Raw genomic sequence first — 25775 nt, forward strand, 5'->3', positions numbered from 1 at the left:
AATGAAACCACAGTTGAAAGATACAGTATTAAATTTGGGGCTCTACAATCAGGACAGAGTTTTCAGTAAAGCCACCATCTGTATTTTATCCAGCTTCCATGAGACTTGAAGGCGTTCACTACGTTCCTCCAATCCAACGCTCTCTCTAAAGCACCACCCTCCAAAAACAAGGGACATGTAAGGAAGTGATATAAGAGGAGAGCATCAGCAGTTTTGTTCCACATAAGAAATCTGTTAACTCACTGATGTAGTCTAGTTAAGTAAATAGCGAGCTACTTATATTGCTAACCTCGTACCCATTCTGTACGAGAACACTAGCTTTAGAATTTGACATTGGCATTAATCAAATCTGGAGAAATCTGTCCATAGTTTAATTGAATACAGTTAGAGCAGCATGGAATAAACATTTGTTTTTAACTATGGCAAACTTTTGTCTCTCCTGTTACTCTTTCCTATAACTTGCAGGGCACTTTTTTCAGGTGTATTATTTATCGTTTTATTCAGTTATGTGTAAAGCCATTGTCAGTAAAGATGGCACCTGAACTTTTGGTTGAAGGTCAACCTTCTCTGCATTTGTTTAGATAACCTAGGATTAACTCCATTTCCTACTTCATCAAGGTAGTGTTTTGCTTCCTTTGCATTTTAGACTTCCTTTTGAACAGAGCTGTGCATGTGAGTTGGTTGTACACATAATACATATGAACCAAAATAAATACTAGCATTTATAAAAACTCACATTAGTTACAACTCACTGTTGGTTGTACACGTAATACATATGAACCAAAATAAATACTAGCATTTATAAAAACAACATTACAGGTGGCACAGTGGTGCAGTGGTTAGCACTGTTGCCTCACAGCAAGAAGGTTTGGGTTTGAACCTCACAGCTGACAGGGGCCTTTCTGTGTGGAGTTTGCATGTTCTCCCTGTGTCTATGTGGGTTTCCTCCGGGTGCTCCAGTTTCCTCCTACAGTTCAAAGACATGCAGATTAGGTAAAATACCCAGCCACTGGGGTTGCACAAGACAGTGCATACTTAGTGCCAGTGCCAAGCCCGGATAGACTGGGGTGGGTTGCATCAGGAAGGGCAACCAGTGTAAAACCTATGCCAAATCAAATATGCGGATCTAGACGACGGGAGTAGCCGAAAGGAGAAAATATGAAAACAATATTACACTATTTTTTTTTTCATAATCATTCAGTAAAAGGATCCAAAGTAGTCAACTAGCAATAACATTTTATGTGTTGGCTAGTAACTGGAAAAATTTAACTACTATGATGTAAATGGAGTTGAATAGGTTTGATGACAGGAGATAACTAGTTATCTATTAATTTTCACTGTTCCTCTGTTGTGTCGGTGCAAGCAGGTAAAATGTAAAGCATATTGTCATGGACAGCACAGACCATCAAATCACAAACAGGGTCATGGCAGAAAAGGTTAATGAGAAACTGCTGAAAATAATGGCTTATATATCTTAAATACCATGTTTGCCACCAGATCAGACAAACATCACTGGTCCTTTAAATCAAACCTAGGCTATGAACGGCGACTAGACTATATCTTGGGAGAATGGTTAGTGAAAAGAGCATCAAAGAACTGCAGAGTCTACCCAAGTGTTAGTGACCCTTTTGAATCAGATCATAAACTGGTTGTCTTAGATGTTATGTTTCCAACTAAATAAAAATGTAAATTAATCTTTGCAAAGAAATCCACGAAAGACTGCCAACGCCACCCAAACATCAAGCTTTTCAGAGATTCTGAAGACCTTAGGCAAAATCATAGCAGAAGACTTGACGAACTTTTGAAAGAAAGGCCATCAAACCAGGTGGATGAAATTGAATATTTAATTGTCAATGCCATCCATGTTGTCTCTGAGGAGACTATCCCTGTTAAACAAAAGGAAATGGACTCCAAACCTTGGGTTAATGATGCCTTTTTGGAACTACTGAAAAAGAGGTGGGAAGAGCGAGACCCTGTGGTCAAAAGAGAGCTGTCTACCGAAATAAGAAAGCTGCGCTTGAAGCTCAAAAGTTTATACTTTAAGGAGAAAGCAAATAAGATTAATATCGCCAATGAACAAAGGGACATAGAGGTGGAATTCAGACTTGCTAAAAGCTATACATCCACACCGATGAGAACGAGGCAAATGATTAAAGCAGAAAAATTAGAGCAATACTTCTCCCAACGTCTGGGTGAGAGAGAATACGAACCACAACCAGAGGTATTACACCCTGAAAATCATCCTCATATACTACCACCAAAAGAATTTGAATATATTAATGAGGAGCCACCTGATACCTCTGAGGTGCAGCATTGTTTGAAGAAGCTGAAGAACGGTAAATGCCAGGGTAGTGACGGAGTCTATAGTGAACAACTGAAGTACGCAGTATCTGGAAATCTACTCCAATATACAGTATAGTTATCTTAACAGGCATCATTTGGTCATGTACTGTGGTCCCTAGTTCTTGGTTACTGTCAACAATAACTTGCTTACATAAAAAGGGATTGAAAAGCTTAGCTGAAAAGTACCATGGTATCTCAATCATCTCAACGCTGTCAAAAGTTGCTTCTATGATTTTATGGAAAGGATTCGCTCAGTGAATGAAAAGATTCTACAGGCTATGCAGTTTGGTTTTAGAAAGAATAGATCAACAAGTGACGCCATTTTTATAAGACATGTTATAGAAAAAGAACAAGATCCATTGTTTATCTGCTTTATTGATCTTAAAGCGGGCGGCACGGTGGTGTAGTGGTTAGCGCTGTCGCCTCACAGCAAGAAGGTCCGGGTTCGAGCCCCGTGGCCGGCGAGGGCCTTTCTGTGCGGAGTTTGCATGTTCTCCCCGTGTCCGCGTGGGTTTCCTCCGGGTGCTCCGGTTTCCCCCACAGTCCAAAGACATGCAGGTTAGGTTAACTGGTGACTCTAAATAGACCGTAGGTGTGAATGGGAGTGTGAATGGTTGTCTGTGTCTATGTGTCAGCCCTGTGATGACCTGGCGACTTGCCCAGGGTGTACCCTGCCTTTCGCCCGTAGTCAGCTGGGATAGGCTCCAGCTTGCCTGCGACCCTGTAGAAGGATAAAAGCGGCTAGAGATGAGATGAGATGATCTTAAAGCAGCTTATGACTGAGTCCCCTGCGAAGCATTGTTTGATGTTCTGGAGAGTCGTCTTAGATGTCCTAGGCTCATTGCAATCATTAGAGCTCTCTACACTGGCACTAAAGCTTGTATAAGGGGTGCTAGTCAATACTTTGAAACCATGGTAGGATGCCGTCAAGATGCCCTTAAAAGCCCATCAATTTTTAACATCTACATGGACTTTATGAAATGTGCTAGGCACGAAATCCTGAGACATTTTCCTGAAACTGGTGTTACAGTGGGAGTTTATAATGCCATCCGAAGTATCACCACGTGAGCTTCGCAGCAGATTCCTTTCAAGTGGCAAAAACAATTTAAATGAGCTTATTTATGCTGATGATGTGGTGATTTTCTCAAAGAATATCACAGAGCTTAAACAGATTTTGGAGATCTACTATAACACGTTTAGTAGGTTTGGTCTACAAATGTTGTACAGCAAGACTAAAGGCCATAGTTTCAATGTAGATGAAACGATCAAGGAAAAAATCTCCTAATAACTGTGAACAACCACGATATCAAGAACGTAAGGAGTTTTCGCTACCTGGGATATGAAATTACCAACACAGAACAGTCATCTGCTTTCTTACATCTTAGAGTCTCATCTGCATTCCAGAAGTGGAATGAGCTGAAACGAGTTCTAACAGACTGTGAAATCCACCTCAATATACGAGTGAAGATTCTAAATACATGCATCCATTCTTGGTTACTTTATAGCAATAAAGCATGGGAGCTTTCTGCCAAAGAAATACAAAAGCTAGAGACTATAGACCCCTTCGCAGTAAACGTCATTCATACGTAAGAGGAAATTGCGCGCGCAGCCTGGACTCAAAAAAGACTCAGCGATGCCTAGTTGTTGTGTTGTCGGGTGTCAGAATCGTAGCAGTGATGGGGTTAAAATGTACAGAATTCCAGCAGGATCTCACCCATTCCAAAAAAAAAAATCGCCGACGTCTATGACTACAAGCCATCAAACATGTAGACTGGGATGAAAGCACTATCAAAAATGCACGGGTTTGCAGCGCCCACTTCATCACAAGTAAGATCAGGCTATTTATTAAATCTTTCTTTTTTATTCTTTCTAGTCTTTGTTTATTGATGTAGCAAAATACTTTGGTAACGTTTGTCTGATTAGCTGGGTCATAGTTACACAATGTAATGAATATTGTTAGCATGTTAACTTAGCTTTGCATGCAATTTTGTTTGTAGGAGAGGTCTCGCTTGACTCAAGCAGTCCAGATTTTGTGCCATCATTATTTGTGTATGCCGAAAATCACAATTTTAAAGCAAGGACGGAAAGGTAAAATTGTGTGCCCTCACTCTAAATGCCAACTTACGTTGACTGCTCTAACCTAGCTCCCGCCCCGTTCAGTTTCATTTCTGCTCTCTGCCTCTCGCTTTTTACGCAGCTCTGATTTCTCTTAGCTGCACTCTTTACACTATCATTCCTTTCATGCCATTACCTCCTGCAAATTGCTGTTTAGTGTTGGTATTTGCTGTTGTAGCTAAAGCCACATTGCCATCACATCACTGGCATAATTTTATTAAAACAAAATGAATATGAATGTCCCATTGTTAATCAAGTTGTACATGCCCGCACATAATCATATGCGTCTAAAGACTTGTAGGCATGAAGTTTTTCGTGGGTGTACACTGAAGTCTTGTCAATAAGGTACGAGTATATATCTGGCCATTGTATACCAGGGAACTTACTAACATCGTCCGTCCACTCTTTAATTAAATACGGATCCAGTAGGCGATGTCCACTTGTTAGAGTTAACTTATTTATGTAGCATTCTCGATCTTGTAACGACAATTGTTTTGCATAATCTGATAGCTCATAATGCCGGTCTATGGGAAGCACCATTGTTTGAGTCCAGGCTGCGCGCGCATCCTGGCAACGGTCGGTTTGTTTACAAACATGCAAAGGGGTCTATATGGAATGGGTTTTTGAGAAAAATGGTGTCTGGAGGATACAATCGTAAGAACGCACCCCCTCGTAAGGAGAGGAAGAAAGGAATAGATCCAGCAACTCAAGTTGAAGGTCAACTCAACTGAGCATTCAAGATATCAAATCAACAGCAATATGAAATTACAAGTTCACAGCCGGGGCGGCGCGGTGGTGTAGTGGTTAGCGCTGTCGCCTCACAGCAAGAAGGTCCGGGTTCGAGCCCTGTGGCCGGCGAGGGCCTTTCTGTGTGGAGTTTGCATGTTCTCCCCGTGTCTGCGTGGGTTTCCTCCGGGTGCTCCGGTTTCCCCCACAGTCCAAAGACATGCAGGTTAGGTTAACTGGTGACTCTAAATTGACCGTAGGTGTGAATGTGAGTGTGAATGGTTGTCTGTGTCTATGTGTCAGCCCTGTGATGACCTGGCGACTTGTCCAGGGTGTACCCCGCCTTTCGCCCATAGTCAGCTGGGATAGGCTCCAGCTTGCCTGCGACCCTGTAGAACAGGATAAAGCGGCTAGAGATAATGAGATGAGATGAGAAGTTCACAGCCAATTCAAGAGTTTTATCATCTACAGTTTCTCAAGTATTTGGCCCATGTCTGCTGTATGGAAAATGACACAACACAAAAGCAAGTTCTGTTTGACAGACGCACTTCAAATAGACTTTGGAGAAAAGTTGAAGACCTTCTGGGAGTGGACCAGCAACAAGCAAGTAAGGCGATGATGGACAAAATGAACTTCAAGTGTCTATTGGAACAACAGTTCCAATGACGCCCCAAGGCCGATCTCGTGCCATGCGGGAAAATATGATATTTGTTTTGTATTATGCTTGTTTACCATTAGCACTTTATTACCATATTGCTTAATATTGGTTCTATTAATTTGTTTGAAATAGACATTGACAAAGAATAGTTTGTTCTTTTTCACCCAGAGCATTTCATTCCTTAAAAAAATAAAGTCTTGGTGTTGCTACATTCGGTAAAACACAGAAAGCATACTTAGCTCAGAATGCTGTCAGTGCCCTGCTTGTAACAAGATGCCATGGATGCAAGCTCTCTTACTCCCAGAAATAGATAAAATATGCAAGACATGTAACCCCATCGAGGCCACCCTGTGGCCATGAGGTTTAGCACACTGCAGGAGTTCCCCTCCCATGTGCACTCTTTAGGACACAAATTATTTTGGGGGTTTTAACATTTTATTCACTTACTCCAGTAGTAAATCAGAGTGATAGCATCAACAAACAATACAGGAAAGGTACTTCAGTTATGAAAAGTCTTGGCTTATTTCCAGCCTATGTTTATTTCTCAGTTTTTCATCTAAAAGCTTTTTTTTTTGTAATTGTAAAGCAATCTTTGGTGTGAGAAAGGCACAAGATAATTTGAACCAATTACTATTTTTATTAAAGCATATTTAGTAATTATTGCTATGAGTTATTCCACAACTACAGTGAATGTAATAGCAAATGTATTTAGTTCCAAGAGCTGATGTACTTGTAAATCTGACTTTAAATAAGATGAAAAGGTATGCATCAGCGTGCAATTAACTAACACCTTTTTTATTAATAGCACTATAAATTAACAGTTAGTACATTAAATCACAATCAACGTTTATGAACCATTAGAAATGCACATGGTTTCTCCTCTCCATTTTCACCCTGTTGTTTAAGGTATAATTAGATCAATATTATCACAAATGCAAGCAAAGATCTTTATTCAAATTTTATTCAGTGGTTTATAACAAGTTATTTTGGAAAGCACATTCAAAATGAAATAAACTTCAGGGCAAATACAGCATAGTTAAATATCCCTCTATGGGTAAGTCAAATACCACACATACGGTACATACCAAAAGAGTTTAAATGTAAACAGTTAGTAAATACTGAAAGGCTACAGACCAGAATAGAAACGGTGAACATTTGGAGCTGAACTCTTACACAGTTTCCAAAACAGAAGCAATTTCTTTGAACTGTCTGTAGAAGTTCTGGTTAAAGAGAGAGAGAAAGAGAGAGAGAGAGAGAGAGAGAGAGAGAGAGAGAGAGAGAGAGAGATGTAAATCACTTTAGTCTGCCTACATCAACTGAAGGGCATTAAATAATGAAAGCAATTTTAGCAAACCTGGAACTGAAGTACTGTCATCTCAAAGGACTTGTAGGAAATCCCTCCAGATGTGTCTGCAATTTTCATCAGGATGCAGATGTAGGGAGAGTTGAGCGAGCGACATGTGTCAGAGCTCACAGCCATTCCCAGCTTCCACTGGATATCTACCAGCTATAAGTGAACAGTTTTTCTTACACACACTTGCTTTTACCACAAGATAACAGATTTTACTACTCTAAAACAAGTCCATGTGTCAAACTCAAGGTAGTAGTACCTACTATACAACATTTTCACTCTAGGCCTGTAATATCTAGATTCATACCAGACCTCAGTCTGAGATCTTTAGAGTCAATGACTGACTCAAAATCCTAAAAATGTATTAGCCACTGAAGAGACCTGCCAACATGTGGAAAAAAGAAGCTGATGGAGTGCAAACACAACAGAGACAGGAGACTAAGGATATGCAAGTTCTTAGCAGAGAGATGTCCATGCAAGCTCTTCATAAATCATTTCCTTAAAATTATACATTTTTGATGTTCAAAAAATGAAGATTGTTTTATTAATTGGCATATTAATTGGTATAATGAATGCTATCACCTAATTTTTCATACAGCTGAATAAGCTTTTGTAAAAAACTTTATTTCCACATAAGTGACCTACATTCAGAATCTAGGGCAATATGGTGTTAATCAATAAAGTAAATGAAAAATAAAGAACATTAGTTTATGGTCCTTAAAGGACTCAGAAAATGTTGCTGTGGCCCAGGAAAAATCTGAGTTTATGACCCCTGATATATGGAATTATTATGTGATTAAAGCAGAGAGCTACCTGCCCAATGCTGGCCACAGCCTGTGCCTCCTGTTGTGCTTGTACAAGAGAGCCATGTTCAGTCCAAAGCTGGTGCATGACTTGTAAAGCTGATTTGGTCCATTTAGAACTACAATCTCCTAATTTAGTGACCAGACCATCAGCAGTGAGTTTCGTCTTTGCAGCTGATCTACAACAAAAGGCAATTATGTAAAAGGTTAGGAAACACAAACATTTACTAATATCAGTAAGCTTTATATTTACAGGCATACCAAATAAATCAACAAACTTGTTACAAGCACCAAAAAGACTTTTGTTCATGTTTAATAACCTATATACACTCACCGGCCACTTTATTCAGTACACCCATACACTTCTTGTTTTATGCAGTTCTCTAATCAGCCAATCCCTTGACAGCAGCACAATGCATAAAATCATGCAACTACAAATCAAGAGTTTCAGTTTGAAAAAAAAGAAATGGGAAAAATTGTAATCTTTGTGACTTTCACTGTGGCATGGGTGTTGGTTTGAGCCAGAGGGACTGGTTTGAGTATTCAGAAACTGCTGATCTCCTGGGGTTTTCACACACAACAATCTCTAGAGTTTATACAGAATGGTTCGAAAAACAAAAACACTGAGTGAGTGACAGTTCTGTGGGTGGAAACAAACGCCTTGTTGATAAGAGAGGTCAGAGGAAAATGGCCAGATTGGTTCAAGCTGCCAGAAAGGATATAGTAACTCATATAATCACTCTTTACAACTGTGGTGAGCAGAAAAGCATCTCAGCATGCAACAGGAGAAGACCACATTGGGTTCCACTCCTGCAGCCAAGAACAGGAACCTTAGAATCAAGAACAATTTCCTATTAAAAGTGGCTGGTGAGTGTATATCAGTATGAAATTCTGCCTCACAAAATTCAAGCAACCAAAGACTATGATTTACTCATTGGGAAAATCATAAGCAAGTTTATTTGCTTGCTATCCGCATTTTATGCATGATATGTCTAACACTGCTTTGAATCTAGTAGACGGGACACATATAATAAGGACTACCCGGAATTTCATGACATTCAGATATACTTCACCTAAAATTAAATGACAACAGCCTGATAATGTCCTGAATAGCTTTCCAGTCAAGGTTTATCCCAGTTGTTTGAAATTTCTGTTGAATAACCAGATATTAACAGTAAGTATGGAGAAACATGTTCAGTGTTGCAAAACAGTGAAGAATGGAGATGTAGCTGTGGTGCCCAACTGACCTGGTAGTTTTCCACTAAATCTACTGCACTACGCTTTCCTTCAAGATGAAGCAGAATCTCATGACACTGGAACAATAAAAAAAAATGGAGGTCAGATTTATACTCAATAAAAATATACAATATATGGCCAAATGTACAGTATGTGAAAATCTAACCACCACACCAATACATGGAACTTTCAAACACCATTGCCATAAAAGTTGGAAGTATGGGATGTCTTTGTATTTTGCAGCATTACAATTTCCCATTCACTGGAACTAAGTGGCCCAAACATGTTCCAGCATGACAATACAGTTCCATGAAGTCATGGTTTGCAGATGTTGGTGTGGAAGAACTTGAATGGTCCAAGCCTTGACCTGCACTGAACACCTTTGGGGTGAGCTGGAACACTGATTGCACACCAGGCCTTTTTTGTCCAACATGAGTGCTTGACCTCACTAATGGCCTTATGACTGAATATCGCAAATCCCCACAGCCACATGTCAAAATCTAGTGTAAAAGCCTTTGCAAATGAACGAAGGCTGTTATAGCACCAAAGGGGGAAACAACTCCATATTAATGCAAAAGATTTTGGAATGGGATGTTTAACATGCAAATCTGGTTTTGATGGTCAGGTGTCCACTATACAGTGTATGATTATACAATAAATGAATCGGACTCATTATATAAACTGTGCAAAAACACAATACACTTAGTGCTTACTGTATCTTCAAACACTTCTGATGGCAATTTCCCAATGTTCTCAACTACAGCCACATCTGGAAAGAAATAATAATAATTTGAATTCACAGTCCATCAGGCCAAGACCAGCTCTCTGAATGTTGCAATTTATAATATGTTTAATTAATGTTAAAATTACAGTGCATGTAGCTGTTAGAGATTAATCAGACTCAGGGTGTTTACACAAAAGAAAAGTGCCATTGCAAATAGTCGATATAACTGTGCAAATAATATTAGTCTATAGTAATAAAGCTACGCGTTAAAATTTTGAAATATTTTACAATCGCCATATTATATCCAGCAGGCATTTTCTAACTTTGCCCTACTGCGATACAAATTACAGCTGACAGTGATACAAACACAACATCCAAGGCTTACTGAAGGTATATTTAATACAAAGTTCTTATTTACAAACTCACCAGATGATAGCTCCATCCTCAGCACGGATGCTACCAAAAAGACTGCATTCAACAAATCGCTTCAAGATTGTAAACTTATAAAAGTCGTAGAGTTTCTTTAAAAAAAGAAAACATTTTGTTAGTTTAATTAACAATATTTTAAAAATAACCCTTGCTGCATTTCAGGTCTTCCTGGCTAAGCTGACAAAAAAAAAAAAAGAATTACTTCCGCATACGTCATTGCGTCCTCTCCTCATTGATTGGATGAAATTGTAATTCCTAAAAGGTTGCAAGTAAATTCCTGTAGAGCAAAGATGCCTTCAAAAATAATGAAATTAAACATTTCTACATTAAAATAAGCTAATGTAGAGTAGTAAACACTAACAAATGAATTAAAGTCAATATTTGGTAGACGACCCTTTGCTTAAAAAGGTACAGTTTGTGCAGTTTTATTTATAAGGAAATTAAGCTGGTAGGTTTTTTTTTTTTTTTTTTTTTTGGGGGGGGTTTGTCTTCAAGTAGTTTATTAGGTTTATGGCGCCATCTACTGGGCCAAGCTGTCTTTTCTACTATTTCTCCCTCAAATAATAATAATGAGAAGAGAAGCAGAATAAACATTTAAAAAAAATCCGGGCGGCACGGTGGTGGTTAGCGCTGTCGCCTCACAGCAAGAAGGTCCTGGGTTCGAGCCCCGGGGCCGACGAGGGCCTTTCTGTGTGGAGTTTGCATGTTCTCCCCGTGTCCGCGTGGGTTTCCTCCGGGTGCTCCGGTTTCCCCCACAGTCCAAAGACATGCAGGTTAGGTTAACTGGTGACTCTAAATTGACCGTAGGTGTGAATGTGAGTGTGAATGGTTGTCTGTGTCTATGTGTCAGCCCTGTGATGACCTGGCGACTTGTCCAGGGTGTACCCCGCCTTTCGCCCGTAGTCAGCTGGGATAGGCTCCAGCTTGCCTGCGACCCTGTAGAAGGATAAAGCGGCTAGAGATAATGAGATGAGATGAAAAATCCACTAACGTAATTTGTTAGTTAAGATAAATGTTAGTTAAGATGAATGTTTTCCATACATTTATCTTGGACAAGGATAATCCAGTGGATTTCTCACGTTTATTTTTGTTAGACCTGTCCTGACCTGCCAGGTCTTTAAATTTTTATGTGGAGTCATAATGTGTTTTTTTTCTTTCCAGCATGAAACTTTTATGTACAGTGCTTATTTTCTCTGTTTAACACGTTAAAAGTACAAATGTGCTTTATGAGCTTTTAGATTTTATATTATTAAGATTTTTAAAGCATTATGATACTGAAATACTGGTCTGCGTGAAAAGAAACGTTGCAAGATACTGTACATCTGTACTGGGCGCTTAAACCAGAATATATATTGGGGGGGGGGGGGGGGGGGGGTGCTGAAACCCGAATATACTTCCCAACATATGTGTATTACACAAACTACTAAACAGTGGCTTATGTCCCTATCTCGAGCTGTATAAATTCAATGTGAGACTCATTGTAAGTGCTAGAGCTGGGTGATGTGTTCATTTGCATAGTGGGCGTGGCTTGTGTAATTATATACCAGGCGCATCTGCAGGTAAAGGTGAAACGTGAAGTTTGGTGAAAGTGAAGGGAGATGAATCCCCCAGTGGATTATGGCGCTACTGAAGGTGGCATTTCCAACAGAAAACCGAGGTAGGTTTTGCATTTTATCATTTAGATACCTGATTTTATCTTTTCTGCTCGGTAAGGGTCATTACCTGTGTGTCAGGTGATCATCTCTCGAGTATCAGTAATTATTTTATTGTGGTTAATTTAATATGGGCCTTTGTTGTTAATCTTTAGCTATAACAAGTAGTATTTACTTAAAGTACTATCTTCACTCAAGCTGAATTGTATTATATGTCATTAATACTTCTCAATGAACAAATTTCGAAAAACCTATTCAAATATTATTATACCGGACTTCTATGTCAAAGGACACCTTTAAATTTCAGAACTGAACAGTGGCTCTGTGTTATTCTTCAGTATTTGGAGTGTGGGATAAATGCTGGGCATTGAGTTCAAGTTTTCCATACATTTATCTTGGACAAGGATAATCCAGTGGATTTCTAACATTTATTTTTGTTAGACCTGTCCTGACCTGCCAGGTTTTTAAATTTTTATGTGGAGTCATGTGTTTGGGTTTTTTTTTTTCTTTCTAGCATGAAACTTCTTATGTACAGTGCTTATTTTTTTCTGTTTAACACGTTAAAAGTACAAATTTTTCTTTTTGTGTATTTGCCATATCCCCAAATGAAGAAAAAACAAATAGTGCAACTGATATTGTGCAGCTTTTTCTTTTACTTCTCTTTTTTTTGTGATAATCCTCCCCCCCCCCCCCCCCCCTCCCCTTCTTTATTTCTACTTCAGTTTTTGGCCTGTATAAGAGAACTTTTATAATGATAAATTCTTATCATTCTTATAAAACATGCTTTTCTTTTCAAGGTTTGACTAAACCATAGGTGTCAAAATATCTGGGACCTCTGATTTTTCTTACCTATAGAGTAGACAAGTATGGATTTGAGCATTCTGAAGATTTTAACCATGAAACCTATGAGGAAATGATGTCTCAGTATTTACCAGTGCTTGCTCGAAGATCAGAAAAGTGGTCAAAGCTTTTAAAAGAGAACAACAAAGTGGATAAGAATCTGAAAGGTAAGCTTGGCACACTCCCACAATGAGCTCCATTTTGTTAAGTTTTTTTTTTTTAAATATATTTTTAATGGTCACGTAAACACATTTTCTCATTACTGAGTGGCAGTATGTTCATTATTGGCAGTGAAGAGGTATGTCAGGAAAGGCATCCCCAGCAAGCACCGTACTCTGATCTGGATGGCTGCCAGTGGAGCCCAGCGGTATCTGGAGATGAACAGTGGTTATTACCACTCTCTCCTCAAGGTTCACCATGACCCCACACTGGAAGCGACAATACGCACTGGTCAGTCTCCTCCTTTTCTCTTTCAGATGAGCAACATTGTTGTAATCAGCCAAGCATCGGAGTCATTTTAGTTGAAGCCAACACTGACGCAGTCATGTCACCTACCAGACTTGCACAGAACTTTCCCAGACAACATTCAGTTCCATGACACCTCCCAGCCCTGTTTACTGAAGGCTCTGTGTAATGTTCTCTTGGCATATGGACACCATAATAAGGATGTTGGATACTGTCAGGTACAATGCTAGTACACTAATCCTATGTTTATTTTTGCATATTGGTTGCATTCAAGAAAGTATTTACATCATTCTTAATAGGTTTCTAGTCATTCAGCCTTAACAGTATTTCCTAAATCAATAATGTGGCAAAACTTGCTCCACTGTAAATATTTGTAGTGTCAACTTACTGTGGCTTTTTTTTTCCTGTTTTCAAGGGAATGAACTTTATCGCAGGATACCTGCTTATCATAACTAAAGATGAAGAAAAGTCCTTCTGGTTAATGGACGCATTGCTTGGTAGAATCTTACCTGGTCAGTGTTTTGTTTTTTTTAAATCCCTTAAACCCATAGTTAACTTTCTCACCACACACTGGCATTCCATTCCACCAGTGGAATGATAATCAACTTGGAGATTTTCAGTCAGTATAAACGGGTGAATTATTTTAGTGCTGCAAGTATAATAACTATAATAAGATTAGTCAGGACACTACTGAGTTTCTGTATGTATAGTATCTTGACCCTGTACTTACAGGGCCATAGAAACTTGGAGGGGTGTGAAGCCCCTGCTGGGTGAACAATTCACACCTGTCCATACAGAGATCCTCATCCTTTATTTAACCAGGTGTTTTATAAAAAAAAAAAACCCTCAGGGAGACTGAAGTTTCTTTATCAAGAGTGACCCAGCCAAGAGAGAAACAGATTGTACAACTACAGCTTTTTTTGGGGGGGGGCCCTCTGATAAAGAGTTAAAGGTAGACTGCCATTCAGATTTTAAGTATAGGTCATAAAAAGAACTTTCCCTGACACCCAATTATTTTTGTTTAGTGGACCAAAAGCTACTGCATCCAAATTATAGACTTACTATTTTATTTTTTTTAACGTGGCCCTAAATTCTCCACTATTTTTTCCTGCTTCACCATGACCCAATTCAAGATACTAGGTCATGCATCACATGGTAGGCTTTCCCTGTTCGTACAAGGTATTGTGGGATACAAATCTGAAACAACAGGAGAGAAAAATGGAGAACGTGAGTGTGCAAATGAAATATGAAAGACTGACTACAGTAATGGAAAGCGAGAAGCAAAAACGTTTTGTGAAAACGCAGAACCAAACTAATAAATATCGGCAGTCAGCGAGCACCTCGGCATGATCAGCTGTTCGTTTAGCAACAGAATGATGGAACTGTCAGTGCACAGTCAAGGTAAACCTGTAGATGGCAGTAATGCAACACTGGATGCCAGCTGCTGTAAAACCCAAAAGAAGAAGCAGGTAAGCATGCGCACATGGACTTCCTCTGTCTGCTTGACTGCATGAAGCGAGCAATTTCATGCATATTATATGCTCAGGAATCCCCTCAAATTAAATAACTTCCCAGCTACAGAATGGCCTGGGTGTTTTTTTTTTTTTTGGAGATATTACAGAAACGCATCACTGTCAACTTCAGTGGGAACTAAATTTCACCAATTTTATGAAATTGAAAGGCCATCTAGTTTTAAAGGAACACAAGTGTCTTTGAACCTAATTAATTCCATCACATTTGTAATATGAGTGATTGATTTACTCCAGACAATTGCCACATTGTATTTCAAAGACATTTCTACCAAAAACTCGCTTTTAAAGCAAGTCTAAGTCTTATGACTATAAAATCTTGACAAAGTCCATTATGATTTTATTCAGCAGGACACCATTTAGATTTTATGAAATGGGTTTTCTGTTCTTTTCTTGGTCCAGGAAAATATGTTGACATTCTGTCAAGTAATAATTGCACACAGGTTCAAAACATTGTAATATTCCTCTGTGATTAGATGCAAATGTAAAATGCTCGTCTGTAACCCAGATTACTACACACCGGCCATGCTGGGTCTAAAGACAGACCAGGAAGTTCTTGGAGAGTTGGTGAAGACTAAGGTGCCTGCAGTGTGGCAGGCCATGACTCAACACAATGTGATGTGGGGCATGGTGGTCTCAAGGTGGTTTATTTGCCTTTACATTGATGTCCTTCCTATGGAGGTGAGGAAAGATTTGCAAATGTACTTTGAACTTTCAAATTAGCAGAAAGTAAATATTTATCTAAAACAAGCAGCATTAAATGCCATATTTCTAAAATGAAATAAATACCTCTTGCCAGACAGTGCTGCGAATATGGGATTGTCTGTTCTACGAGGGCTCGAAGATCCTGTTCCGTGTGGCCCTTACATTGATTCATCATCATCAGAAACTAATCCTGCAGGCGCAAAACTTTCCAGCCATCTATGAATGTTTCAAACAAATCACGCATGGGGAGTTTGTGGAAAACTGTCACGCATTCATGCAGGTAACAGCCATAGTCCTTCTAAAACCAACCTAAAGTTTGTCATTTATGCTGATAACGGTTAGTTATGAATGATGCAAACTTTTCATTGGCTGTGCATTTTAATTAAGTCTTGTTCACAGCATACAGTTGATATCCTACTGATGTGTGACCTTATCTCGCCTCAGAATATCTTTACGGAGCCTGGGAGTCTCTCCATGGCAACAGTCACTAAACTCAGAGAAATATGTCGAGAACGCATACAAGCTCAGGACTCTGGATAATAATGGTGACTGTGTTGGACCAAATTCAACATGAGAAATCTCAAGTCATTAAATGGTTTTCCTATCATATATATTTTTTTTAAAAACGATTATACTTCTCACTATGAACAATGATTACCACTGTGACTTTACATACAGTAGCTTGCATAACCATAACCCCCTACCCCTTTCAACTATTCCACACGTCTTAATCTTACCTGTAACTGAAATTGATTTAACTGGAATGGTCATAAATCAGCACAAAAAGCCAGAATACTGAAATTGGGGCAAGTTAATTAAAAAAAAATTGGTAAAGTTTGCAAAATTACTTATATAAGATGTGTAATTCTTTTAAAAATTTAATTGTGCAAGTACTCACCCTGATTACTATTGACCCCCAAAATTTGTTTTTACTGAAAACTATTTACTATCAAATGTCACATGATTAGTTGAATAAAAGTCTACCTGTGTGCAATGATAGTGTTACATATTTTCACTATATAAATAACACCGGGCGGCACGGTGGTGTAGTGGTTAGCGCTGTCGCCTCACAGCAAGAAGGTCCTGAGTTCGAGCCCCGGGGCCGGCGAGGGCCTTTCTGTGTGGAGTTTGCATGTTCTCCCCGTGTCCGCGTGGGTTTCCTCCGGGTGCTCCGGTTTCCCCCACAGTCCAAAGACATGCAGGTTAGGTTAACTGGTGACTCTAAATTGACCGTAGGTGTGAATGTGAGTGTGAATGGTTGTCTGTGTCTATGTGTCAGCCCTGTGGTGACCTGGCGACTTGTCCAGGGTGTACCCCGCCTTTCGCCCGTAGTCAGCTGGGATAGGCTCCAGCTTGATAAATAACACCTGTTCCGGGAAGGCCCCAGAATTTGAGAGCGCATACCAAAACAAACCACATCATGAACACTATTTGGCTACTTAAAAAAAAAAAGTGTCTGGAAAAAGGTTCTAGAAAATAATCAGTTTGGTTATAAAAATCCCACAGGACAGTATTTATTAAAAAATTGGAAAAATTAACAATATGGTATAACTACTGTATGTCTCCAAGAGGCCATCAGTGATCAAAAAGAGGCATTATTCAGAGAAGCCAAGGGTACCAATCAACCTTATGCTACCACCACCACGCCTCAGTGTGAGGAGGATGTTCTCAGTGTGATAAGTGTTGGGTTTCCGCCAACTGTAGCACTTTTGTGCTAGGGTTAAAAAGTTGAACATTGGTATAATCGAACAACTACCCCCCCCAAATGTTTGCTGAGTCGCCAACTAAGTATCCTGAAAAACTCAATTTTTCATTCATTTGGGACCTCTTCACCACAACCCAGCTTTGTGGAGTGTCCATACACTGGTTGGCTTGTGAAATATTTCTCCACTCTTATTCCTAACGTTTTTTAAATAATGAGTTTAATTATGCGCCATGTGATGTTCTAAGTTTGGGATTTTAATTGTTCTAGCGTGGACTCTCTTCAATTACTTATGTGACTTCTAATGACAACAGAACAAATCTAAGAGTTTCACAGAAACCTGGGTAAATACTTATGCCAACTCAACTTACATTTACTTATAACTAACTTTGAAGACTATTGATTTGCTCCCTTAAATATTATGGGTGATTGTATAGTTTCATAACAATTCCATTTAAGTTACAGGTTGTAACCTGTGAAAGTTCAAGGGGTGTCATGTATTGTACATGATAGAGAGAGCATAACACTAATCAACCACTTTTTTTTCCCCTTTTATTTGTCATTGCATTTATAAATGTGCATAATCTCTACTGTTATACAACACCTGAGAGATATGGATTGCAACATCTCATTCCAAACACATTATTCCAAAGCGTTTCACATTAAGGCCAAGTTGCGAATAAAAACATGAACGCAGAAGCAGATAACATACTGTATGTTCAGTGCACTGTATTCAAGAGTTCATTACATCACTCCCTCAAGCCGTCACACACACACAAAATTGTACTACTAGTTCATATCAAACATTCACAGTCTGACATTTATCAATTTCAACATTGTTTTCAAACTGGGACTTGGTGCAATATTAATAGTTAAGAAATTCTCATTTACCAGTTGAGTGGCCACTGATTTCTTGAAACCCAAAGCATGCTGGGTGGGGGAAGCAGTGTTGATGGTTAACACTCAATGGTTTACAGTTTGCATAACACGTGTGCTGTGTGGTAATCATTAGAAACGTTGTTAAGTCCACCATGTCAAATACATATCAAAAAGTCACTGTGCTTTTCATACGAACCTCACCATGCTATAACTATATTCGTCAGTTTTATAAATAATGATAGTTTGGAAAGAAAAGTACCAGTTTACTCTTGCATGAAGCACCTTCAAATAGAGTATAAGGGGGTCAGAGGTATAGAGAAAGGTCTCAGTGCAGCCTTATCAATTTTGCATAACTGCACCTCTCACTTTAGCTGCTTCTCACTGGGCATACAGTATGAATTACTCAAGCTACCTGTGCAATTTCACACTGTTACAACACCTTTAAAAAAGGAAAACAAGTGTATAAACTGACTACAATGCAACTTTAAATTCCATGTCTGACTTTTTTGTGGCTCTGAGTCCAGCATCCTTACCATCCTGAGTTACAGTCTGACTCATTGCAGGGGCACGGGAAGTGTTAAGTACTCCCTTTTATTAGTGATGTAAAACAAATTTATAGCAGCTAGTTTCCCTATGTCATGCTCCAACTTGTAATACTGAGCTCAATTACTGTCATGTACAGAGCAGAGGCTCTCACTGGGGTCCACTTTTTCAGTTAACTCTAGCCTTTCAATATACACACCAGACATATTCTGGTCAGTGTTACCATTAGTCTGTGCTTTATCTGAGACCTAAGCATTTCATTAAATGTTAAGCATCACCCACTCCAAAAAGAATGCCCAGAATGGTGCAAGATTAAATATTCATAAACTACTTACCAGTTATTATACAACTTAAAGTCCAGAAGTAATAGGATCACCTCAGGCAATGGGCATAAAGGCAGCATAACAATAGCAGAGGGTAGGGCTTAATGTACTGGAATCCACTGGTTAGTGACTGCTGCATATTCTGGCTTGAAATCTTACGCGAGTAGGTTTAGATGGTCTGGTAGCCAGCATGGCTTCTCTTCCTGCCAACCAGGTAGGCCAAGAGCACAACTAATACAAGGCCTGCAAGAGCAGCACCCACAGCGATAGGGATCAGCAGGTCATCTTTATCCGGTTGACACTCCTCAGCTGAGTAGGAAAGAATCAAAAAAGATTGTAAAAGGCATACATGTAATATGTTTTTGTACAGGTGAGCACAAAATGGGGCTAAACAAAATGAAAAACAAAGTGAATTAAAATAAGACTACCTGCTCCAAATTTATTTCCACTGACACCAAAAGGCTGCACCTGTAGATTAAAAACATTCAGGGAGAAATTCTGCACAACGGTCAAAATCAGCTTTTGACGGCACATGTAAGAGTAGCCCAAAGTTCCCTGAAGGTAGTCAAGACTAGTGTTACTGACTTCCAAGGAACCTGAGAAGACAGAAAAGCCATTCAATTCAATACATTTAAAATGATTCAACTTGAAGTACACTAATTTAATTCCTTCATTTAATAATAACTTACGAGCCATGCCTGACAGGTTGATGGACAGTGCCAGTCCACCAAGGTGATACTTCTTAGTTGTAGAATTCTGGAGGGGAACGAGCACCATTTGAAGTGTTATTTGACTGAGCGAAGGATAAGATCTCTTAGATAAGAATATATTTAAGCTATTCCACGAAATCGAGTTGGACATGAGCTGATAGCCGACGAGCCGTGTAGCGCCGAGTTGGCTATAAGCTATTTACGACGAGATTGAGTGGAATAACTTTGTTTTATATCCACCTTCGCTGGATTTTGAGAAACAGAGCATTTTTATTTTTTGCAAATTTGATAAATAACTTTTTATACAAAACATCCAACAAAATCCTTTCCACTTAGAATGTGGACAAACCGGTGAAATGACAGTAGCAATTTGTGAAAAATGCTTTAATAATCATTCTTGGGGGGGGGGACTTTATTCCATATTTTTTGTTGGTGTATTTTTGGGGGTTTTCTTCTTCTTTAGGGTTTTTGGCCATTGGCAAACCAACTTAAAAAGGTGCATTAGTCACCGACTGGGTTAGTGTGTGGAACAGGAGATATTTGGGGGGAGAACTATATTCTTTAAGCTATTTCGGTTTCTTTTAAATACTTGATAATTTAACGACTGCTCATATCCGGTGAATGTGAATAGCATAAAAATCAAATACCATGCACCGAGAGGCACCGGTAATTATGGATTCCCTTTGGTGAGTGGCATAGTACTATTTTCTTTGCCAGTCACCGAAGAGAATCCATAATTTCAACCAGAGCTTCTCAGTGTATGGTATATTTGATTAATATTCTAGATGGCAAGTGAGGATGTAGGGTAACTAATGGAGAGAGGAGGAGTTGGGGAATCAACTGACCAAAAAGAAGGAGAAAGTCAGGTTTGTATCCTTTTCCATGAGTATGAGTGTTGCAGTGTCGGCCTCACAGGTGCCAGTGGTATTGGTCACATTTGGCTGCAGGTTTATGATATCCGGAAAAGCCTTCAGGAACAAGAGGATTTGGAATAGATCACAATTAACACACAGCTACTAGGGACATAACATGCAAAATGTGAAAAGCCATGCATCAGTTATACTGATTAAAGGGGAACTGAAGTCATTTTTAAACTTGCTTTATTTCTTAATGTGATCAATTACATTTTGGGTTTTATTAATCTTATATCGTGACTCGTATTGGCATATTATATTACACTTATCGGCCTTTTCGGTTTTTAGCCACGTCGAATGTAGTTCATACGGTCCACGGCAGGCGTCGCTTATTCACACAATCTTCGAGACTTGTGCAAGACTTCAAACGTGACGTGTCAGAGCCGCCATTTTGTAAACTGTTTACACAGCGGCCAGATCGCCATATCATTCCAATTTAGATTAATTTCGAGATTTGCCAGCTTCATCAGTGATTGATTATTCCATATGACTTCGAACCAGCGTGGAGTAGAGAACAGTTGGAAAGACAACAGGATAAGGACTAGTCCATTGTGCTGGTATTTATGTCATTACTGTCGCACAATTAAAATGTGCCACATCAGGCAGCTGGTGGGTTTTCAAAATAATAAAATACATGCATGTATTTTTGTGATAAATATTATACCGAGCGCATTTCCCACATAATCCTCACTAAGGTTTCGGACAGCACTACAAAATGGCATCCCTGCTATATAGTGCCCAACATAGTGAGTAGGGAGCGATTTCGGACACAGGGAAAACTTCTGGCTTGATTACGTCAGCACTCAAAGGACTTTTGACAACATTGGCAGATGTTGGTCACTTTGATTTCTGCTGTACGTTTTACTTCCGTCCTATGAAGTCTTGCAGAGGTCTCAGCAAATCTCGTTTACGGCCATTGCTTTGGCATAAGGACTGATATATTACATAACATATTTCAAACACTCATAACTTGCTATAGCAGTGACAAAATAGCTGTCAGAAATGCATTCCTACATTTTATAAAATTAGATAAATAATTTTGATAAAATTTGCCCTCAGTTCCCCTTTAACGGCCAATTCACAACACTGACAACATTTCAGCCTGTCCGGCCAAACTGCGTCATTATACGAATACTTATCTAAACAAAAGAACAGAAAATAAAACCAGAAAAGTAGTGGTGCTTGAAAGTTTGTGAACCCTTTAGAATTTATGTTGCTGCATAAATATGACCTAAAACATCAGATTTTCGTACAAGTCCTAAAAATAAAGAGAACCAAATTAGTTAAACAAATGAGACAAAATTATTATACTTGGTCATTTATTTATTGAGGAAAATGATCCAATATTACATATCTGTGAGTGGCAAAAGTATGTGAACCTTTACTTTCAGTATCTGGTGTGACCCCCTTGTGCAGCAAATAACTGCAACTAAACGTTTCCAGTAACTGTTGATCAGTCCTGCACACCGGCTTGGAGGAATTTTAGCCCATTCCTCCGTACAGAACAGCTTCAACTCTGGGATGTTGGTGGGTTTCCTTACATGAACTGCTCGCTTCAGGTCCATCCACAACATTTCCATTGGATTAAGGTCAGGACTTTGACTTGGCCATTCCAAAACATTAACTTTATTCTTCTTTAACCATTCTTTGGTAGAACGACTTGTGTGCTTGGGGTCGTTGTCTTGCTGCATGACCCACCTTCTCTTGAGATTCAGTTCATGGACAGATGTCCTGACATTCTCCTTTAGAATTCGCTGGTATAATTCAGAATTCGTTGTTCCATCAATGATGGCAAGCTGTCCTGGCCCAGATGCAGCAAAACAGGCCCAAACCATGATACTACCACCACCATGTTTCACAGATGGGATAAGGTTCTTATGCTGGAATGTAGTGTTTTCCTTTCTCCAAACATTATGCTTCTCATTTAAACCAAAAAGTTCTATTTTGGTCTCATCTGTCCACAATTTTTTTCCAACAGCCTTCTGGCTTGTCCACATGATCTTTAGCAAACTGCAGATGAGCAGCAATGTTCTTTTTGGAGAGCAGCGGCTTTCTCCTTGCAACCCTGCCATGCACACCATTGTTGTTCAATGTTCTCCTGATGGTGGACTCATGAACATTAACATTAGCCAATGTGAGAGAGGCCTTCAGTTGCTTAGAAGTTACCCTGGGGTCCTTTGTGACCTCGCCAACTATTACACGCCTCGCTCTTGGAGTGATCTTTGTTGGTCGACCACTCCTGGGGAGGGTAACAATGGTCTTGAATTTCCTCCATTTGTACACAATCTGTCTGACTGTGGATTGGAGGAGTCCAAACTCTTTAGAGATGGTTTTGTAACCTTTTCCAGCCTGATGAGCATCAACAACGCTTTTTCTGAGGTCCTCAGAAATCTCCTTTGTTCGTGCCATGATACACTTCCACAAACATGTGTTGTGAAGATCAGACTTTGATAGATCCCTGTTCTTTAAATAAAACAGGGTGCCCACTCACACCTGATTGTCATCCCATTGGTTTAAAACACCTGACTCTAATTTCACCTTCAAATTAACTGCTAATCCTAGAGGCTCACATATGTAATATTGGATCATTTTCCTCAAATAAAAGACAAAGTATAATATTTTTGTCTCATTTGCTTAACTGGGTTCTCTTTATCTACTTTTAGGACTTGTGTGAAAATCTGATGTTTTAGGTCATATTTACACAGAAATATAGAAAATTCTAAAGGGTTTACAAACTTTCAAGCACCACTGTAACTCCACTGCTAAAGGTCACGTTATAAAGATGAGTTGTGTGCCAGACAGTCGATTTTAGTCACACACTAAAATGGAAGTAAAAGGAAGGCAAGTTCACAGACTGCACCTGCTTCAAGTTTGTTTTGAAGCAGAACAATAATGCAGTTTGGCAAACCTTAGAGCCGGAGTAGGCAGGGCAGTTCTACACTATTCTATATCAAAAGTTCAACATGTGTGAATACCTTGCCCTCAATAGTAACGTTGAGCTGCAGTCCCATGCGGGCCAACAAGCATGCAGTGCCGTTGTGGGTGACATTGTAGGACCCTTTCTCAGGGACACTGGGAGGTGAAGGGGGAGTCGGAGCAGAAGTGGTGGAGGACACATCGCTGGACCAACTCGGGCATAATGTTACAGCTGTAATGACCATTGTTCATGCTGAAATCAATTCCTTTATGATACAGAGTACATCTAATATACAGAGCTTCTACTTTCAGACAGCAGGGCAAGAAGTCAAGTACTGGACTAGTGAGGAATACTTTAGGAGAGTTTTCTCTTAAGGCACATAGAAGTGTTAAAGTATGGAAAGGAAATTAATGAAATAGTGGCAGGAGAAAGAACCTACTGCTTTTATTACATTAGTAATAATAATAATAATAATAATAGTGATAGTATGCTCTATTAGTAGTAGTAGTAGTGATGTTTCTGTTATTTGAAAAGGAAAATTTGGTCTGTGTATTTTTTAACATTTAAAAGAAATTAATTTATTATTGTCAGTATAATGATACCGGTTGTTCTATAACATACCCAGCAGCAGGAGGAGAGTTAGTCCAGAAGTCAGAGGGTGTTTTCGGCTGTGAGGTTTCATGTCTCCAGTCGAGTGACTCACGTAAATCAAAACACTCCGGGCCAAGACACAAAGCAACTATATTCAGCTAGTATTAGCACTCTAACCAAATAACGCACGTTTCTTGATTTAAAAAAATGAAATTAACTCTACAATTTAAAAGCAGACTGTGTAAGTCGTTGTATGTTTGTTTGTTTTTCTGATACCGCTGAACCACGTTCGGAAACCCGAGTCCTGTTTGTTTTTGTTTCTTACCCGAGCAGCTTGTCTCCTAAACGCACCCGGAAGAAAACACCCAGTCACGTGATTTCCTGCCACACTCGGGCCGTATTCCAAATACTAAACCACTAGACACATAGTTCACTACGCACGGCTTAAAGAAGCCATTATTTCCTGCCGTATGTAGTGCGCGAGCGTATATCGTGACGAGAACCTTTTAGACAAGCACCACACGCATGCGCAAATCTATTAAATCTTGCCTGGGCGAGACAAAATAGATTAATAACAATCATCCCTTTTTTTCCAACTGATTTTCCAATATTTAGGATTTATATTGTATATAAGATTTAAAGGGCTGGAACATGATTTGTAAACTGCAGTCAGCCATGCTTAAGTGTTGGAATATTTACAGGCTTTTAGTGTCTGCTGAAATGTGAAGATGAACTTGTTGAAATCGCTGAGCTCGAGATAAACTCTGCAGAGCTCAGAGCCAATTCCCCGCTGTAGAGACGAGTGACGCCATCTGGCCGCCATATTACCACTCCCATCGCGTGTATTTGGCTTTTGTGTTAAACTGTGGTATCCGATCAAATTCGCCCCAAGAAAAGTATCTCCTGACTTTTTTCTTTTTCATTACCTCCTCTTATTCTCTCAACTTTACCCACATTCCTTACATATCTTTACAGCGCTCCCCTTCACTGTTATTGTTTTATATTTTCTCCAAGTGGCCCTAATAAGCTTCCGTAGGTCTCTGATCAATTTTTTTGAATCTCTTTTTTTTACGACGATAATAATTCAGTTTTTCTCTTATACAGTGTACCTTTCTCTTTCATATATTTCTTCTTCCATATATATAAAGGAAGAAGAAATATATGAAAGGTTATATAATATCATATTATAATAAAATAAATAGAGGTGGTACGGTGGTGTAGTGGTTAGCGCTGTCACCTCACAGCAAGAAGGTCCGGGTTCGAGCCCAGTGGCCGGCGAGGGCCTTTCTGTGCGGAGTTTGCATGTTCTCCCCGTATCTGCGTGGGTTTCCTCCGGGTGCTCCGGTTTCCCCCACAGTCCAAAGACATGCAGGTTAGGTTAACTGGTGGCTCTAAATTGACCGTAGGTGTGAATGTGAATGGTTGTCTGTGTCTATGTGTCAGCCCTGTGATGACCTGGCGACTTGTCCAGGGTGTACCCCGCCTTTCGCCCGTAGTCAGCTGGGATAGGCTCCAGCTTGCCTGCGACCCTGTAGAAGGATAAAGCGGCTAGAGATAATGAGATGAGATATATATATATTCAACCCCGATTCCAAAAAAGTTGGGACAAAGTACAAATTG

General features: G+C 39.4%; 2 protein-coding genes and 1 long non-coding RNA gene across 3 annotated transcripts; all 3 read right to left on the reverse strand.

Moving 5' to 3' along the window:
- Positions 1-6787: 6787 nt before the first annotated feature.
- Positions 6788-10687, reverse strand: commd6 (COMM domain containing 6). Its single transcript, XM_060928707.1, has 7 exons — positions 10383-10687; positions 9946-10001; positions 9244-9309; positions 9070-9146; positions 8007-8175; positions 7197-7349; positions 6788-7062 (listed from the first exon to the last, which is right to left on the reverse strand). The coding sequence occupies exons 1-7, from the start codon at positions 10396-10398 to the stop codon at positions 7012-7014; spliced, it is 588 nt and encodes a 195-aa protein (XP_060784690.1). The 5' UTR covers positions 10399-10687; the 3' UTR covers positions 6788-7011.
- A 2068-nt stretch (positions 10688-12755) lies between these two features.
- LOC132891699 (uncharacterized) lies at positions 12756-16757 on the reverse strand. The gene is made up of 3 exons (XR_009655352.1): positions 15661-16757; positions 14683-15544; positions 12756-14539 (listed from the first exon to the last, which is right to left on the reverse strand). It is a non-coding gene; the product is annotated as an uncharacterized LOC132891699 (long non-coding RNA).
- Positions 16758-17813: 1056 nt separating this feature from the next.
- Positions 17814-24527, reverse strand: lamp1b (lysosomal associated membrane protein 1b). The gene is made up of 6 exons (XM_060929542.1): positions 24186-24527; positions 23623-23795; positions 20579-20701; positions 19713-19779; positions 19452-19619; positions 17814-19332 (listed from the first exon to the last, which is right to left on the reverse strand). Exons 1-6 carry the CDS (start codon positions 24244-24246, stop codon positions 19193-19195), a joined length of 732 nt encoding a protein of 243 aa, XP_060785525.1. The 5' UTR covers positions 24247-24527; the 3' UTR covers positions 17814-19192.
- Positions 24528-25775: the final 1248 nt, after the last annotated feature.

Source organism: Neoarius graeffei, chromosome 9, assembly GCF_027579695.1.
Source record: "Neoarius graeffei isolate fNeoGra1 chromosome 9, fNeoGra1.pri, whole genome shotgun sequence".
NCBI lineage: Eukaryota > Metazoa > Chordata > Actinopteri > Siluriformes > Ariidae > Neoarius > Neoarius graeffei.

Coding starts and splice junctions, on each gene's coding strand:
- commd6 (XM_060928707.1), bottom strand. Junction 9,147..9,243: donor ATTTAGTGGAAAACTACCAG/GTCAGTTGGGCA, acceptor GTTATTCAACAG/AAATTTCAAACAACTGGGAT. Junction 7,063..7,196: donor TGACAGTACTTCAGTTCCAG/GTTTGCTAAAAT, acceptor CTCTTTAACCAG/AACTTCTACAGACAGTTCAA.
- lamp1b (XM_060929542.1), bottom strand. CDS start 24,246: ATGAAACCTCACAGCCGAAAACACCCTCTGACTTCTGGACTAACTCTC. Junction 20,702..23,622: donor ACGTTACTATTGAGGGCAAG/GTATTCACACAT, acceptor TTGTTCCTGAAG/GCTTTTCCGGATATCATAAA. Junction 19,333..19,451: donor TGGAAATAAATTTGGAGCAG/GTAGTCTTATTT, acceptor TTTCCTACTCAG/CTGAGGAGTGTCAACCGGAT.